The 15526-nt window shown below is 40.9% G+C and overlaps 1 protein-coding gene across 1 annotated transcript; it reads left to right on the forward strand.

Annotated features, from left to right (window-relative positions):
* Window positions 1–4459: 4459 nt before the first annotated feature.
* penka (proenkephalin a) lies at window positions 4460–9434 on the forward strand. Its single transcript, XM_029725935.1, has 3 exons — window positions 4460–4667; window positions 4889–5029; window positions 8027–9434. The coding sequence occupies exons 2-3, from the start codon at window positions 4892–4894 to the stop codon at window positions 8573–8575; spliced, it is 687 nt and encodes a 228-aa protein (XP_029581795.1). The 5' UTR covers window positions 4460–4667; window positions 4889–4891; the 3' UTR covers window positions 8576–9434.
* The last annotated feature ends 6092 nt before the right edge of the window (window positions 9435–15526 follow it).

Raw genomic sequence — 15526 nt, forward strand, 5'->3', positions numbered from 1 at the left:
TATTTAATCATAAAGTGTGAATAGTGAATAATGGTCTACATTCAAATCAAAGTTACTGAGATAATGAGAGAAGGGGGTGACAGGGACCTATAGACAGAAAAAATGAAAGAAAGAAAGAGTATAATCTGGATTCTGGAATTGATGTACTAAACTCCAACAAAGATCCTTTATTCACATTCATGCCCGTACTGCATAGTGTACGTAATAGGCTCTTTCTCAGTAACAGGATGATGCATATTTTCATTGTTTTGATAACAATGTAGCATTCTACAGTAGCAGACGGCAATTTGGAAGGAGAGAAAGAGGTGAACATGATGAAAATAATGAAAATGATGATGAGAAAACAAAGGTTGACATTTACAATGTGTGGGCATATAACACAATCTATCATTCTCATCAGAGTGGAAAACCAAGGGTTTTGTTTTTAAATCAGATGAGTAATTTGATCATTTTGCATATGTAAATCGTATGACAGCGGCAGCATAGAGCAGAGACCAGTACTAGGGTATCTTTGACGTAAAAGCCCACAACTCAAAGATGGACAGTAGCTTATATAAGGAGGGGGAATTGTTGTTACAGCTAATACTACAGATCACCTTAAAGGGGATCACAATGATCAAATGCAACATGACACAGGATTGGTTAAATCCGAATGGTTTCACAACCGCAAAACCTCATTATCATATGGCTCAGCATCCAGGATATGCAGTCAAAACTGATATCTGATCTTGTTTAGCATGGTGTCATTCTGGATGCGTCCAACATGGCACCCTATTCCCTATATAGTTCACTATTTTTGACCAGAGGGCCCTGGTCAAAGGTAGTGCACTACATAGGGAATAGGGTGCCATGTGGAACGCATCCAGAGTATTTACTTCCCATAACTAATAGACTCCTCATATTGAGTAGGTTCCTAGAAGCTGTGTTGCCAGGAGAATCATTTCCTGTGATGCTGTGAACACATGTTGTATTGTAAACAGGGATGTGTTTGAATATTAGTAGTCATCATCGGGGATGGTCTGTTTGTACAGTGGACATTTTTGTGAAAGGCTTAACAAGGATTTCCTACATTATTAATGTTTAGGCGCACACACATCACACACGGTTGAGCTACACTGTATTTCACTGGATTGGAGTGGACTTTCATACACAGAAAAATTACACACAAACTGCAAAAATAAGGGAATAACCACTTCAATTGAGTTTAAAGATTAAGCTTGTAGTTCATAGTTTTGAACGAAAAAACGATACAGAAAATTGTGTAGGCTAGACTGAAATGATTTTCTCTTGGTTCATACCATTATTCCCAGCCAACCACTGAGACTTCCATTAGGGTTCTAGAATAGAATGACATCAGGAGTCAGGGGACATGGGAAGCCATATTGTTGCACAGTAGTATGTCATCTACACAGCCTGTTGGCCCACTGGCTTCCCTTGCTCCAGGAAAAATAACACATTTAAATGAAATAACAGCTATTACGGGTGCCATCTGACATGCCGATCTCATCTGGAGAGCTGAGTGCTGTAATGTGGGTGTAATAGCACCATGGGTTTACATAAACTGTGACTCAACCAAGACTAGTCTTCATCATTGTCACCATCATTCTCACCTTCGTCGTTATCGTCATTGTCATCAATATCATTATCTGCATAATCATTGGCATTGCCACACACAACAGCATGCACATTCATATCACTTCAATAGGATTAACTTTTTAAACACAGTTATCAAATAAAAGCAAATTTCATTAGTCACATGCGCCGAATACAACAGTGAAATGCAAATAGTCTGGGTAGCCATTTGATTAGGTGTTCAGGAGTCTTATGGCTTGGGGGTAGAAGCTGTTTAGAAGCCTCTTGGACCTAGACTTGGCGCTCCGGTACCGCTTGCCGTGCGGTAGCAGAGAGAACAGTCTATTACTAGGGTGGCTGGAGTCTTTGACAATTTTTAGGGCCTTCCTCTGACACCGCCTGGTATAGAGGTCCTTGATTGCAGGAAGCTTGGCCCCAGTGATGTACTGGGCCATTCGCACTACCCTCTGTAGTGCCTTGCGGTCGGAGCCGAGCAGTTGCCGTACCAGGCAGTGATGCAACCAGTCAGAATGCTCCCGATGGTGTAGCTGTAGAACCTTTTGAGGATCTGAGGACCCATGCCAAATCTTTTCAATTTCCTGAGGGAGAATAGGTTTTGTCGAGCCCTCTTCACGACTGTCTTGGTGTGCTTGGACCATGTTAGTTTGTTGGTGATGTGGACACCAAGGAACTTGAAGCTCTCAACCTCCTCCACTGCAGCCCTGTCGATGAGAATGGGGGTGTTCTCAGTCCTCTTTTTCCTGTAGTCCACAATCATCTCCTTTGTTTTGATCATGTTGAGGGAGAGGTTGTTGTCCTGGCACCACACTGCCAGGTCTCTGACCTCCTCCCTATGGGCTGTCTCGTTGTTGTCGGTGATCAGGCCTACCACTGTTGTGTCATCGGCAAACTTAATGATGGTGTTGGAGTCGTGCCTGGCCATGCAGTCATAAGTGAACAGGGAGTACAGGAGGGGACTGAGCACGCACCCCTAAGGGGCCCCTGTGTTGAGGATCAGCGTATCGGATGTGTTGTTACCTACCCTCACCACCTGGGGGCGGCCCGTCAGGAAGTCCAGGATCCAGTTGCAGAGGGAGATGTTTAGTCCCAGGGTCCTTAGCTTATTGATGAGCTTTGAGGGCACTATGGTTTTGAACGCTGAGCTGTAGTCAATGAATAGCGTTCTCACATAGGTGTTCCTTTTGTCCAGGTGGGAAAGGGCAGTGTGGAGTGCAATAGAGATTGCATCATCCGTGGATCTGTTGGGGTGGTATGCAAATTGGAGTGGGTCTAGGGTTTCTGGTTTCTACGAACTATAGTATTCAGGTCCATTAATACCCTAGACAGAGGCAACATCAGCAATCATCAGAGGTGAAAGTAATTGCTCAAATCCTTCCCAACCTGTCCTCTCCCTTTTGACTGTTTACTCACTGGGCAAACTGTGATAAGGACAAGACAGCTGTAGACCATCCTTATGGCAACTGATTGCTTTCAACTTTATCTGCCTGTAGCTCTTCTTTCCCAACAAACACTTTCACAGTTAATAAGGCTGTTAACAGTATCAAGACAGTTTGAATTAAAAGAGAGATGACGGCCTATATTCAGCCCAATACAAAAGGATCAGTCCTTGACAGTCCTTGACTGACAGATATGGTTCCTAGAAGAAATTCAGCAAGGAAACGTTTTATAACGACTCAATTAGACATATTTCAATGGACGCTTTTGTAACAAATCCCTATGTGAAACATATATTGACTGAAGACATTGCTAATGCACAATCAAATATTAACTTCATGATTAATCTTGACTGTTATGTTTTATGTAAGTGCATATTCAGTATCTTATAAATCAAATCAAATGTATTTATATAGCCCTTCTTACATCAGCTGATATCTCAAAGTGCTGTACAGAAACCCAGCCTAAAACCACAAACAGCAAGCAATGCAGGTGTAGAAGCACAGTGGATAGGAAAAACTCCATAGAAAGGCCAAAACCTAGGAAGAAACCTAGAGAGGAACCAGGCTATGAGGGGTGGCCAGTCCTCGTCTGGCTGTGCCGGGTGGAGATTATAACAGAACATGGCCAAGATGTTCAAATGTTCATAGATGACCAGCATGGTCAAATAATAATAATCACAGTAGTTGTCGAGGGTGTAACAAGTCAGCACCTCAAGAGTAAATGTCAGTTGGCTTTTCATAGCCGATCATTGAGAGTATCTCTACCGCTCCTGCTGTCTCTAGAGAGTTGAAAACAGCAGGTCTGGAACAGGTAGCATCCAAATTAGGCAACCGATAATGTCAATCGCATCAATTTGACATTAATGATTCATGTCGGTTGGATTTTAATCTAGGCTACAACTTGTGTTGTTGGTCTAACTGGCTACAACATGAGACCACGAGGCATTTATTTTTGCCATGCTTCATGAAGTTTTGAAATGAGATGAGGATTTGGTTTCATTATACAGGTGCTAACTCTTGGCTCTATGTGATATAATCTCTCAGAGCAAGATGAGTATGTCTGTGAATATCTCAGCTGTAATGTCTAGCACCCTACTTTATGACAGAACTAATGTGATAGCATCGGGATCATCATCTCATGTTTTATGACTGAGAAGTCATTTTATTGATCTCTGTTATCTAGTGAACATTTTCATTATGTAAATTTACATATTTACTCCATTATTAAAGGCAAACACAAAGCGTATTATAATACATGTCAAAGTACAATTTCACAAATATCCTATTATCTAAGGTAAAATAAATCTAAGGAATTGCGTCCGTTTATGCGTGAAATTCTCTTCTGATGACTGGATACATTATGATGACGTTTTTGGAGAAGTACTTATACCTATCAAGACACTAAAATTGCGTTATGAACTTAACTCATACAACATACATTTTGAGCATCTTCCTCCTGAGTATTTGGCTTCGTGACACACAAGCTTGTCCAGCCGTGCGATTTCAAAGAAAGCTGATTGGCTCAATCGCAAGTGCTTTTTTTCTAACTGCAAGAGGGTAATATATTTGTTACAGAGCCTCACAATCAACAGTTCCTACAGCAACACAACAGGACTTGGACTAAACAGAAAAACAGAGGCAAGTATTGGCTTTTCTTGGTTTGTTTCTTCTTGGCAACTTTGTTACTTTGGAAAGATCACTGAGTTTAATTTAGTGTCCACTTGGGCACATACATGGCTTTTTTCGTATTGTCCATGTTTTATCACTTCGTGAGAAATTAACAATAAGTAAAACTCTTCATCACAAACGTTTTCTAATCCAGTATTTGTTTGCTTCTCTGCCCAAAATATTTTCTCTAGTCTATGGCTTTGTCGGGGAACTCACTACGGATACTGCTTCTCGGTGCGTATTTTGCGCTGACGGTCGGAGCGGACTGCGAGAAGGACTGTGCGCTCTGCCTCAGCCGTCTACGGGGGCATCAGACGGCGATTACCACTCTGGTAGGTCAAGTACATTTGGACATGTTTTAAAGTATATATTTAAAGTAAAGTAACGGGGTGATACGAACAAGTTAGACGCGGGAAAAAGTAAGGAAAGATTACGCAGTAGGCTACTCACCTGTGTTTTTTGGTCACCAAAAGACGCAATGGATAGGCAATGTTCCATGAGGTGCGTGTATCCTTGGAACACGACTTTATTAAACTCTTTTTCATTTATTTTGATGCACGTAGACAATGTAATACCAATTAAATTAGGCAACCGATAATGTCAATTGCATCAATTTGATATTAATGATTCATGTCGGTTGGATTTTAATCTAGGCTACAACTTGTGTTGTTGGTCTAACTGGCGACAACATGAGACCACGAGGCATTTATTTTTGCCATGCTTCATGAAGTTTTGAAATGAGATGAGGATTTGGTTTCATTTATTACATATAGCCTGCAGTAAAACCAAGACTGTTGCGCATCATCAATTTCACGGGAGCCTTGTCACTTCGATTCTTGAAATGTAGGCTATTAAAGGCAATTTAGGAGTGACTGAATCAGTGTCTGATTAGCCATTCAATAGTACTGGCCTATCCCAAATTCTCAACATCGAACAAAAAGTCTAAAATCTTACCACAATGGCATAAATTCAGTATCTCCATCAAACCTGTCTTTATTTGTGGCCCTTAGTATGTTTTAGCTCCATCAGGGGGCAGCATGTTGGTGGTCCAATACAGCCTCAATAAAAATGTTGGTAGATAGCATATTTTCATATCATTCAAATACCCCCAGTAAAATAAACATTCATTTGAGAAGTTATTTTCTATCAGATAATGTATTCAGAATTATATGTAGGCTATACAAAAGCACTCTTCTCCTTCTGCTTTGACAGCTCAGACATACAAATACATGTTTGGCATTAAAGATGTAGGCTTTGAGGAACATCAGGCTTTGAGGAACATCATGTCTCATTAACTGTTATTCTAAAAAGTGGTAAAATGCACCAGATAAGTGTCTTTCCATCTGTTTCAATATAATGACTCTTAAAACGAGTAGAGCATGAACATCACATTGGAATAGGCAAATAGAATGAATTTGTTCATACATCCAACCGTGTTTCTCCGACAATGGCGAGAGTAGCAGCCACACCCAGAGTATTCCATGCACCAGAATTTGACTTGTTGTATCCCCTGTTAAATATTGTTTAACTAAACACTACTTTATATGTAAAATATGCTTTTTTTATTGAAAACAAATACATCACTCTGTCACTCCAGTCAATACAGTGGCAAGAAAAATTTTGGAATTACCTGGATTTAAGCATAAATTGGTCATACAATTTGATCTGATCTTCATCTAAGTCAACAATAGACAAGCACAGTTTGCATAAACTAATAACACACAAACAATTATACGTTTTCATGTCTTTACTGAACACACCATGTCAACATTCACAGTACAGAATGGAAAAAGTATGTGAACCCTTGTATTTAATAACTGGTTGACCCTCCTTTGGCAGCAATAACCTCAACCAAACGTTTCCTGTAGTTGTGGATCAGACCTGCACAATGGTCAGGAGGAATTCTGGACCATTCCTCTTTACAAAACTGTTTCAGTTCAGCAATATTCTTGGGATGTCTGGTGTGAACCGCTCTCTTGAGGTCATGCCACAGCATCTCAATCGGGTTGAGGTCAGGACTCTGACTGGGCCACTCCAGAAGGCGTATTTTCTTCTGTTGAAGCCATTCTGTTGTTGATTTACTTCTGTGTTTTGGGTCGTTGTCCTGTTGCATCACCCAACTTCTGTTGAGCTTCAGTTGGCGGACAGATAGCCTTATATTCTCCTGCAAAATGTCTTGATAAACTTGGGAATTCATTTTTCCGTTGATGATAGCAAGCTGTCCAGGCCCTGAGGCAGCAAAGCAGCCCCAAACCATGATGCTCCCTGCACCACAATTTACAGTTGAGGATGAGGTTTTGATGTGGGTGTGCTGCGCTTTTTTTCCCTCCACACATAATGCTGTGTGTTCCTTACAAACAACTCAACTTTAGTTTAATCTGTCCACAGAATATTTTGCCAGTAGCGCTGTGGAACATCCAGGTGCTCTTTTGCGAACTTCAGACATGCAGCAATGTTTTTTTTGGACAGCAGTGGCTTCTTCCATAGTGTCCTCCCATGAACACCATTCTTGTTTAGTGTTTTACGTATCATAAACTTGTCAAAAGTGATGTTAGCATGTTCCAGAGATTTCTGTAAGTCTTTAGCTGACACTCTAGAGTTCTTCTTAACCTCATTGAGCATTCTCTGTGCTCTTGCAGTCATCTTTGCAGGATGGCCACTTCTAGGGAGAGTAGCAACAGTGAGGAACTTTCTCCATTTATAGACAATTTACCATGGACTGATGAACATCAAGGCTTTTAGAGATACTTTTGTAACCCTTTCCAGCTTTATGCAAGTCAACAATTCTTCATCTTAGGTCTTCTGAGATCTCTTTTGTTTGAGGCATGGTTCACATCAGGCAATGCTTCTTGTGAATAGCAAATCAAATTTTGTGAGTGTTTTTTTTATAGGGCAGTGCAGCTCTAACCAACATCTCCAATCTCGTCTCATTGATTGGACTCCAAGTTAGCTGACTCCTGACTCCAATTAGCTTTTGTCGAATTCATTAGCCTAGGGGTTCACATACTTTTTTCAACCTACACTGTGAATGTTTAAATGATGTATTCAATATAGACAAGAAAAAGACAATAATTTGTGTTATTAGTTTAAGCACAAAGTGTTTGTCTATTGTTGTGACTTAAAATGTTATGACCAATTTATGCAGAAATCTAGGTAATTCCTAAGGGTTCACATACTTTTTCTTGCCATTGCTGCTTCACGGCTGTGTACCATGAGCCCCTTGATAGAGACAAGTCTCCAATGAAAATAGATTTCCAGTAAGGTATGGGTTTGTGACCGCTGATCCACCTCTGTGTTTTGAGGTTCCTCTTCCCTTCCTGTCTTTACAGACATGCTCAATAGAATGTGAGGGCAGCCTGGACACCACGAAGCTCCGCCTCTGCCGAGACGTCCTATTAGAGGAGGAGCGCGTTGTAGTAGATGATGTCAAACAGGAAGAGGTGCAGGGCCAGCAGCACCAACTGGCCAAGAAGTATGGCGGCTTCATGAAGCGCTACGGGGGGTTCATGATCAGGAGGCGCTCACCCGTAGAGGTGGGGCGAGTGCAGGGAGGAGAGAACAGCCCTGTGGCTGAGGAAGAGGACATCCGTCTGGAGATCCTGAAGATTCTGAATGCAGAGGCTGAGGACCAGAGGGATGGAGAAATGGCCAAGCGCTATGGGGGGTTCATGAGAAGAGGGGGGGACTTGGGGGGCCTGGAGGGGGTGGGCAGGCCATTGAAGAAGCGCTACGGGGGCTTCATGAGGAGGGTGGGAAGGCCTGAGTGGCTGGAGGATCAGAAGAACCAGGGGGGTCTCCTGAAACGCTCCTGGGAGGGGGAGCGGGGTGATTCCCCCCTGGCTGAAATACAGAAGAGATATGGAGGATTCATGGACTAGGGGTCGGCCCCTCCTCCAACCTCTCCTGAGTCTGGACTCTCAATGTTGATTAGATTATCCATTCTTGTTCCGTTGTAAAGCTTCACTGTCATGCTTTTTGTTTGATTGGGTTTAATGTGACAAAAAAAGAGTACTGTATGTTTTATGGTTTTGGTTATTTATAAAATAACCTGTGTTCATTGTGGTGTACGAGGCTGGGGCATGTGTGGAAAACCAATCGTGGCATGACCTGTTTGTTTTCTTTCCCTTTGTCTTGCCACTGGTTTTTAAAGGGATAGTTCACTTTTTTTAAATGTTAGTCGAGTTTCCACTTAAAAACTGTCATCCAAACTATTTTTAAGTTTGTTAGTTGGTTATTTAGTAATGGCCAGAATCTCCTGGCGAGGTAAAATTAAAATAAGCTACAGCTTGAAAAAAGTTAATTATCGCTTTAAGTGGCCATAGAACATTTTCTGAAGCTTCCATTTCCACCACAAAGTCTCACAAAAGGCTGTAACTATGGGGGAGTAGGCTATTGTGGCCTTCCCATTGGTGGTTTGGTCTTTGGAACTGAAGGGCCCATCAATGTTATCTGCTTTGTTGTTGGAACATGGAGGTACCCTACTCTAAGTACTGCTATACCAGTGTGTTGTAGTTATCCATCTAATGGCAGTGTGTCGGTCGCTTTTCATTGTTATTATAATAACCATGTTGCTCTTTCCACCGTGCTCACACTTATCCCAGTATGCTGATGTTGAAACATGTTGCTTTCAGTCAATAAATGCCCTCATTTTTTCTTCTTTCTATTGAGAACAGAGCAGCATTTCAGACCAATTAGTTGTATAAAACATAATAAACCCATGTATCCTGCAAAAATAAGTGGACTCCACTGGCTGTTTGATGTGTTTTTCTGCTTGGGAAGTGGAGCCAACGTTCCTGCCTCACTCTGCCAAGCCCACCTGAGATAATAACTCTGGTGTTAATGGTGAGGGTTGTATTTATTTGACGCATTCACTCAGCTTCACTTAGCCCTATGTCTATCTTTTTTTGTACAGATTGCTCAAGTGAGCGCAAAATATTAAAGGTTTTTAGTTTCTTAGCTCCCTAACGTCTCAGACTACCAAAACTTCACTGATTGATATTTTGCTTAACTTAATCTCCCCCCAGAGGTTTATATGAAGAATGCTCTTCCTCACAATAAGGCAGTATTTTAAATGACTCACAAGTTAGATATACAAAACAGGATAGATAGCCCCCTCTCCTGTCAGACACATTAATTTATATTTTTAATTTCTCTAACTTCACTTCTCAATGGTAGTTGTTTCCAAAGGCACCACTATATCTATATCCACAGCCATTAACTTCCAAAATGTTGGCAGATACATACATAATGTAAGGAATAAACGCGTATGTTTTGTACATTACCTCGGGAAATAATGGACGACGCAGCGGGATGAGGCGGAGCCGAGTTCCTTTGTGTAGTTCATTTTTCCAAGGTCATAGAGTACCACAGTAATACCCATAAACACCCATAAAACCTAGCGGTCAAACAGGGAAATGATTCCAATCGTTTTTCCACCATTCATTTTTCCCAAAGGGGATTTTAGAAAAACTTAAAATAAAGGCAGTGTTTTGTATTTGTTTACTCAGGCATGACGTTTTGAAAATCTCACTAGGACAAGGTGACTTTTATCAGTATATTCGCCTGTATTTACCCCCCAAAAATGAAATGCTAATTAGCTACTAATTTGGCTATCATAAAGAACTACAAATGTCATGATGATCTGGATGAGACTGCCGAATCGAGGCAAAGGTAAGAATCTCTGATGTTAGCTAAATGTAGTAATTCAAAATTTGGCTACATTTCTTTGAATTGATAATTCTGTGAACTGTCTCATGCAAGTTTTAAATTGACACAATACCTGTTAGCAAAGGTGTCAGCTAGAGATGACGTGCAGGAGCTTGCAGGGATTTGTAGTTTTGCATGAGGCCTACTTTGATGCTAATTAGCATTTTAAAATCTGAGAGTAAATAGAGCTGAATATATTGATAAGTCACCTTGTCCGAGAGAGATTTACATGTTATCAAAACGTCACGCCAGGGTAAGCCTACACGAAACACAGCCCTTATTTTAAGTGTTTCTAAAATTCCCTATAGGAAAAATTTATGGTTTAAAAACCATTGGAACCATTTCCCTGTTTGACCACTAGGTTTTATGGGTCTTATGACACCTCCACTGTGGGTTTCTATGTACAGAACATTGGCGTTTATCCCGCTTATAACAGTTGCCAAAGAAAACAATATGAAAGCACACGCAAATTCATACTTTCTCATCTTTTGGTTGCTAGAGATGCGACCCAGTTGTTCTTTTGATTAGTTCGACATTTACGGACGTGACTCAGTTATCCGTTCTTTATGTTCCGTTGCCATGTTCCGTTGCCATGAACTTGTTCTCAACTTGCCTACCTGGTTAAATAAAGGTGAAATAAAAAAATAAATAAAAAAATGTTCAGTGGCAACGTTCTAATCTCTTGCTTGCTGCTAGCTAGCCAACTAGCCACGGCTGCACAGTCATTACCTCTGCAGCCAGAATAACAGCAAAGTTTATTCTGTTGCATTTGTTAAAACTGTTTATCCCGTTTATACCACAGTTGCCAAAGAAAACATTACTAACACACACATTTACCAAATATAAATAAAATGTTGTCGTTGATATTTTAATTTATATAAGCAACTTCATACTTTCTCATCTTTTGGTTGCTAGAGACACGACCCAGTCGTTCGTTTGATTAGTTCTGTCACACCCTGATCTGCTTCCCCTGTCTTTGTGATTGTCTCCACCCACCTCCATATGTCGCCCATCTTCCCCATTATCCACTGTGTATTTATACCCATGTTCTCTGTTTGTCTGTTGCCAGTTTGTCTTGTTTGTGAAGTCAACCAGCGTTTTTGTATTCAGCTCCTGCTTTTCCCCAGTCTCTCTTTTCTCATCCTCCTGGTTTTTGATCCTTGCCTGTCCTGACCCTGTACCCGCCCCCCTGACCACTCTGCCTGCCCCTGAGCCTGCCTGCCGTCCTGTACCTTTGCCCCACCTCTGGATTTACCAACCTCTGCCTGACCTGACCTTGAGCCTGCCTGCCGTCCTGTACCTTTGCCCCTGTTGCTGTAATAAACATTGTTACTTCGACACAGTCTGCACCTGGGTCTTACCTTGATTCCTGATAGTTCAAAATTTATGGACTCGACCCAGTCGTTCGTTCTTTATGTTCCATTGCCATGCTCGCTGGCAATGTTCTTATCCCTTGCATGTTAGCTAGCCAGCTAGCAACCAGAATATACCAGTGTTGTTGAATACTCCTTTCTAATTGGCTTGAAGGGCATTCTAGAGAATGCATTATTTCCCTATAACGCATGGTATATTTGCACGGTAAAATTCAATGGCTAGTTAATTTGTGCATGTTTTGTTTGAGCTGCCTTTAAAAGCAAAAGTTGAATTGAATATGGGTTCTCTGGAATATAAAAGCAACTCCGTGGAAGGTCAGTTCCACTCCACTAGCACGTCGGGAACACCCTTTCCATAGAACGCATAGCCCCTCGTTGATTATCCCTTACTTAATGTCCATTCTATAATGCCCTTCTAGCTAATCAGAAACTAGTATTCAACTATGCTGTGGTATAAATACAGGTAACTGCCTAAATAAAGTGTCTTAATAGGGCGTTGGGCCACCACGAGCCGCCAGAACAGCTTCAATGCGCCTTGGCATATATTCTACAAGTGTCTGAAACCATTCTTCCATGATAAATTCCATCATTTGGTGTTTTGTTGATGATGGTGAAAAACGCTTTCTCATGTGCCGCTCCAGAAACCCCCATAAGTGTTCAATTGGGTTGAGATCTGAACACACACACACACACACACACACACACACACACACACACACACACACACACACACACACACACACACACACACACACACACAGAAAAACAGAAAACCGCCTATGCTCCTTTGAGACCGCTCTTTGAAAGTCAATGAGATTTTGTCTTCTAACCAAGGTAGCCAAAATAATACATGAACCTAAGCATGATGGGATGTTCATTTCTTAATTAACTCTGTCACTGAGTTGTTCGCTCTCCACTCCCTTTTCCCTCAGAACAGCCTCAGTTCGTCGGGGCATGGACTCTACAGGGTGTCGAAAGCATTCCACAGGGATGCTGGCCCATGTTGACTCCAATGCTTCCCACAGTTGTGTCAAGTTCGCTGGATATCCTTTGGGTGGTGGACCATTCTTGATACATATAGGAAACTGTTGAACTTAAAAAAGAGCAGCGTTGCAGTTCTTGACACAAACCGGTGCACCTGGCACCTACTACCATACCCCGTTCAAAGGCATTTAAATATTTTGTATTGTCCATTCACCCTCTGAATGGCACACATACCCAATCCATGTCTCAATTGTCTCAAGGCTTAAAAAGCCTTCTTTAACCTGTCTCCTCCTCTTAATCGACACTGATGTAAGTGGCTTTAACAAAATAAAGGCTGTAACCAGGCTGTATCACATCCTGCCGTGATTGGGAGTCCCATAGGGTGGCGCACAATTTGCCCAGCATCGTCTGGGTTTGGCTGGGGTGGGCTGTCATTGTAAATAAGAATTTGTTCTTAATAACTGACTTTCCTAGTTAAATAAAGCTACAACATTTTTTTAAATAATAATAAAAAAAATAAAAAAACATGTGACATCTATAAGGGATCATAGCTTTAACCTGGATTCACCTGGTCAGTCTATCTATGTAATTGAAAGAGCGGTGGACCATAATGTTTTGTCAAAATATATCACTCATCTTGAAAAAACATATACTAAAAACTTGAATGTCAATCAATCAGCCTTCATTGACACAATGGAAAAATCGAATGATTCATTATTGAAATATTATGGGCGACTGAGAAAAACAAATTGGTATAATTTAAGGCTAAGTGGCAAACAATAATGCAGGCAATAGGGATGGGGGTGTGAGCATGGGGGTCTGGGCAGATGAGATGTAGTCATTGTTTGCGTGTGTATGTAAGTTGTTGTTTGCATGTATAAGTTTGTATTTGGAATGTAAAAATTTTGAAAGAATAGAGGGAAAATACAATATTATATATATAAAAATATTATATGAATTTAATTAATGAATCAATTCTTATTCATTGAATGTCTTGTCAACTCTCAATCTCACATTAGGCCTATGCTTCAGAAAATGTGAATTGTTATGTACCATGTGATTATGTAGTCGGTCATTTTTTTATGTGTGGAAATTTTTGTTTTGACATTCTACAAGATAAACTATCTAAATAATGTTCTAAAATATAGTCTGCAGGCCCTTGTGAATGACAAACATCAATAAATCCCATAATTCCTTGTGTAGTTCGAGAGCTCGAGTTTGGACAAAGAACATGGATATACTGACAAGATACAAGTCTCTGTGCCCTAACAATGGGAGTCGTTGTCCACAAAGCAACATGGGCGAGCTGTCTAGCTCCCAATCATGTTTGAATATTCGATGAGGGTTGTTGACGTCAGCCGCCTGTATTCAATGGAGAGATACGATGCTACTAGCCTCATCCGATATAAAGTGTTTTTTTGTTCTCAAAGTTGCCATGTCACATACCCTACTTATATCAGCGCACTTGTAACAACTTAAGCATTACGAAACTTCTATTCAATCAAATAAACCTCATGTAGCAAATAAGCCATTATTTGTTTGTTGACCAAGTCCCTGGGTCGCTCCTCTTTTCAGTTCGCTGCAGCTAGCGACTGGAATGAGCTGCAAAAAACACTCAAACTAGAAGTTTTATCTCTTCATTCAAAGACTCAATTATGGATACTCTTACTGACAGTTGTGGCTGCTTCACATGATGTATTGTTGTCTCTACCTTCTTGCCCTTTGTGCATGTTGTCTGTGCCCATAATGTTTGTGCTGCAACCATGTTGTGTTGCTACTATGCTATGTTCTTGTCTTAGGTCTCTCTTTATGTAGTGTTGTGGTGTCTCTCTTGTCGTGATGTGTGTTTTGTCCTATATCTTTATTTTATTTTTAATCCCAGCCCCTGTCCCCGCCTGCAGGAGGCCTTTTGCCTGTTGGTAGGCCGTCATTGTAAATAAGAATTTGTTCTTAACTGACTTGCCTAGTGTTAGGGTTTGACCAACTATTTGTGTGCATATCCTATATAATATAACAATCTGTTTGCATAACCTATATAATATAACACAGATGCTATAATGATAAGTTTATTAACTATAAGATAATTGAATACTGCTATATGTTAGAGGAAGTGGCTCATGTGATGGTGGGTCATGTGGACAGAATGCTGATGCTTTAAAACAGGGCTTTTCAAGAGCTTTTCTGTAGAATAATAGCAATAACAGGATATGGGTGAAAGGTATATTCAGGGGGGTGTAAGGGTTTTAGAGAACTGTGCATTGTGAAGTCACAAGATGAGACATCCGCCAGAGACAACAGCTACGCCAGGAAACAGGAGTGCGTCTAGAGGTTGGGACCAACCTGCACGCCAACGATAGGCTGGAATAAGTCTAAACCATATTCTAGCCTCTACTATGACAGGCCCTCATGGAGAGGGAACTAAGTCTGTCCAGTATTTAAGGAAGAACTTGTGATGTCATACCAGTTCTCTGTCTCCCCTGCGGGGTTTACAGGGAGCCCGTATATACGAACCACACATTTACCATTCAAGTGTTTGCATTAATTAAAGTACAAAGAAATCAGAAGTTACTATGTGCTGACTATTTTGTTCTGATACCAGATTCGAATTGACGCAACTTAACACTAGTTGAATAAAGGTAAAAAAGACATAAATAAATAATATTCAACACTTTCATTGACCTCCATACTCCTTGCTTGGTGAGCAAAACAACGAAAAAACGCCACCTGCTGGAGGGAGACAGATTTTCCCCCGTTGGGCCTCTCTTC

This window comes from Salmo trutta, chromosome 31 (genome assembly GCF_901001165.1).
Source record: "Salmo trutta chromosome 31, fSalTru1.1, whole genome shotgun sequence".
Classification (NCBI taxonomy): domain Eukaryota; kingdom Metazoa; phylum Chordata; class Actinopteri; order Salmoniformes; family Salmonidae; genus Salmo; species Salmo trutta.

Bases quoted from the DNA above. Each gene is read 5' to 3' on its own strand.
- penka (XM_029725935.1), top strand. From the start codon at position 4,892: ATGGCTTTGTCGGGGAACTCACTACGGATACTGCTTCTCGGTGCGTAT. The intron at 5,030-8,026 runs GTAGGTCAAGTA...CTGTCTTTACAG, and splicing joins AGACGGCGATTACCACTCTG to ACATGCTCAATAGAATGTGA.